Genomic DNA, 2358 nt, shown 5'->3' on the forward strand with positions numbered 1-2358 from the left:
ATATATGTGTGTGTATGAATGGGTATATACAGTATACAGATACATGCTTTCCAGAAAAATTATAATTAATTTTATTATTATATGGATATGTATTCTGTTGCTATGTTTTCTTATATCCGTTTATTTTCAGGTGAGCAGACAGATGTCGGGTGTGTGGCCTTGTGTTTTCTTGGTGTATATTTAATAATTTTCTAATCTCTATTTTAATCTTTCAAATTATACTTCCCCTTTTTCTCATTTCCTCTTTAAAAAATAAGAAAAAATGTCACTGATAATGAAGAAGCTAAGAAACTAATGTTCAGTTCCTTTTTCTACTGAAGTGAAGAAGAGAGAAAATAAAGAAACCAGTGTAAACCAGTTTAATCCAGTTCAAGAACATTTATCCAGCTGCTCATACTGTCTCCACTTCTGAGACAAACCAACCAGAACTCAACAAAAATTGTATTATTCTGCCAAAGCACACAATTTCAAACCAGTTTAAATGGATTTAGACTGATCAAAACCAGTTTAAACCAGTTCGAACCAGTTTAAACCAATGTAAACTAGTTTAAACCAAATAAAATGGTGTAAATCACTTTAAACCAGTTTAAAATGATATAAACCAGTTGAAACCAGCTTAAATCTGTGTAAACCAGTGTAAACCAGTTTAATCCAGTTTAAGAACATTTATCCAGCAGCTCATACTGTCTCCACTTCTGAGACAAACCAACCAGAACCCAACAAAAACTTTATTATTCTGCCAAAGCACACAATTTCAAACCAGTTTAAACGGGTTCAGACTAATCAAAACCAGTTTAGTGGAAAACAAGAAGAATCAGTCCAACAGGGTCCAAACCGATCCGTTTACACCAGTCTGAACCGGTTCAGTCCCACATAAACCGGTTCCTTCCACTACAGAGTGCACATGAGGACAATCCCAGACCCAACAGGAACCGGTCCAAACTGAAGCCCACCAGTCTGTTGCAGTCCGACTCCCAGCAGAACCGGTTCAAACGGGTTCTAGAGCAGTGGAGTCCAGCGCAGCGTGCCGATCGAGACGAGGGTCTGACAGGTGGCCGAGTCCAGCCACACAGACTCCACCAGACTGAAGTGAAGGAAGCCCAGAGCGAACCCGCAGCCCACGTCCGACAGGTGGTGCTTACCCAGCAGGACCCGGGACACGCCCACCAGGAGGGCCCACAGGTAGAGCAGGATCCTCAGAGGAACCTGCGGGACGACTCTGGATCAGGTCTACAAGAACCAGAACACTTGGTTTGATGTAAAACATTAAAGACGAGACAGGAAGACACTGACCGCCAGGACCAGGTGGTTCAGCAGGAACTTGGACACCATGGCGGCTCGGCTGGCGTGGGCTGCCGGGAACGAGTACCTGTCCATGGCCACGTAGTCCAAAAACCCCGGAGGGAAGTCCCACGGGCCTTTACGCTTGACCAGCTTCTGCATCCCAGCCACGGTCATCAGGTCCAGGATCAGGGCTGCAGAGAGTCCAACAAGAGGGCACTTAAAGACCAGAGGGACAGACAGGCGGGACTGTCCAGAACCACCTGTCTGTCCCTCAGCTGTCTCACCCAGCAGCAGGTTCACCAGCACTTCCTGTCCGGCCAGCGTGTTGCTCCTCCACAGGCAGATCAGGGTCCCGAAGATCCAGGGCAGGGCGTGTCCCGTGAAGGCCAGCAGGGTCACCATGGAGCGCAGGGGGGCCCCGGGGCCATGAGCCCCCACGCACATGCCCAGACGCTTGGACAGGCTGATGTCGATGGCGAGCAGAGAGTTGATGGCGATGCCTCGGAACGACGGGTTCAGCTGCATGCAGTCCTGCTCCGGGAAGCGGGAGGCCTCTTTCTGTCCCCCATCTGCCGCATGACCCCCGTCAGAGGACTCCCTGGTCCCCCTGAGAGCCAGAAACACAGACCAGGCCCAGAAAACCAGAACTGGTCTGATTAAAACACATCTGATCAAAGATTAAAAAAACAAACAAACAAGAAAACGGAATTTCAAAACACCTGAGTGCACAGGAAGTGATGTACGGACACCTGACCTCTACAGGAAGTGATGTACGGACACCTGACCTCTACAGGAAGTGATGGACGGACACCTGACCTCTACAGGAAGTGATGTACGGACACCTGACCTCTACAGGAAGTGATGGACGGACACCTGACCTCTACAGGAAGTGATGTACGGACACCTGACCTCTACAGGAAGTGATGGACGGACACCTGACCTCTACAGGAAGTGATGTACGGACACCTGACCTCTACAGGAAGTGATGGACGGACACCTGACCTCTACAGGAAGTGATGTACGGACACCTGACCTCTACAGGAAGTGATGGACGGACACCTGACCTCTACAGGA

The 2358-nt window shown here is 48.6% G+C and overlaps 1 protein-coding gene across 2 annotated transcripts in view; it reads right to left on the minus strand.

Moving 5' to 3' along the window:
• Positions 1 to 343: 343 nt before the first annotated feature.
• LOC106531399 (probable lipid phosphate phosphatase PPAPDC3) overlaps positions 344 to 2358 on the minus strand; it is a 5175-nt gene continuing 3160 nt past the window's right edge. The window contains exons 2-4 of one of the 2 annotated variants that reach the window (XM_014027269.1): positions 1569 to 1891; positions 1294 to 1475; positions 344 to 1206 (exon numbers count right to left, since the gene is read on the minus strand). In XM_014027269.1, the coding sequence (XP_013882723.1) occupies positions 1000 to 1206; positions 1294 to 1475; positions 1569 to 1891 (712 nt within the window). In that variant the 3' untranslated portion in view covers positions 344 to 999. Of the gene's footprint in view, positions 1207 to 1293; positions 1476 to 1568; positions 1937 to 2358 lie in introns of both variants that reach the window. The other variant, XM_014027268.1, reaches the window with a different exon arrangement.

This window comes from Austrofundulus limnaeus, unplaced genomic scaffold (genome assembly GCF_001266775.1).
Source record: "Austrofundulus limnaeus strain Quisiro unplaced genomic scaffold, Austrofundulus_limnaeus-1.0 Scaffold627, whole genome shotgun sequence".
Classification (NCBI taxonomy): domain Eukaryota; kingdom Metazoa; phylum Chordata; class Actinopteri; order Cyprinodontiformes; family Rivulidae; genus Austrofundulus; species Austrofundulus limnaeus.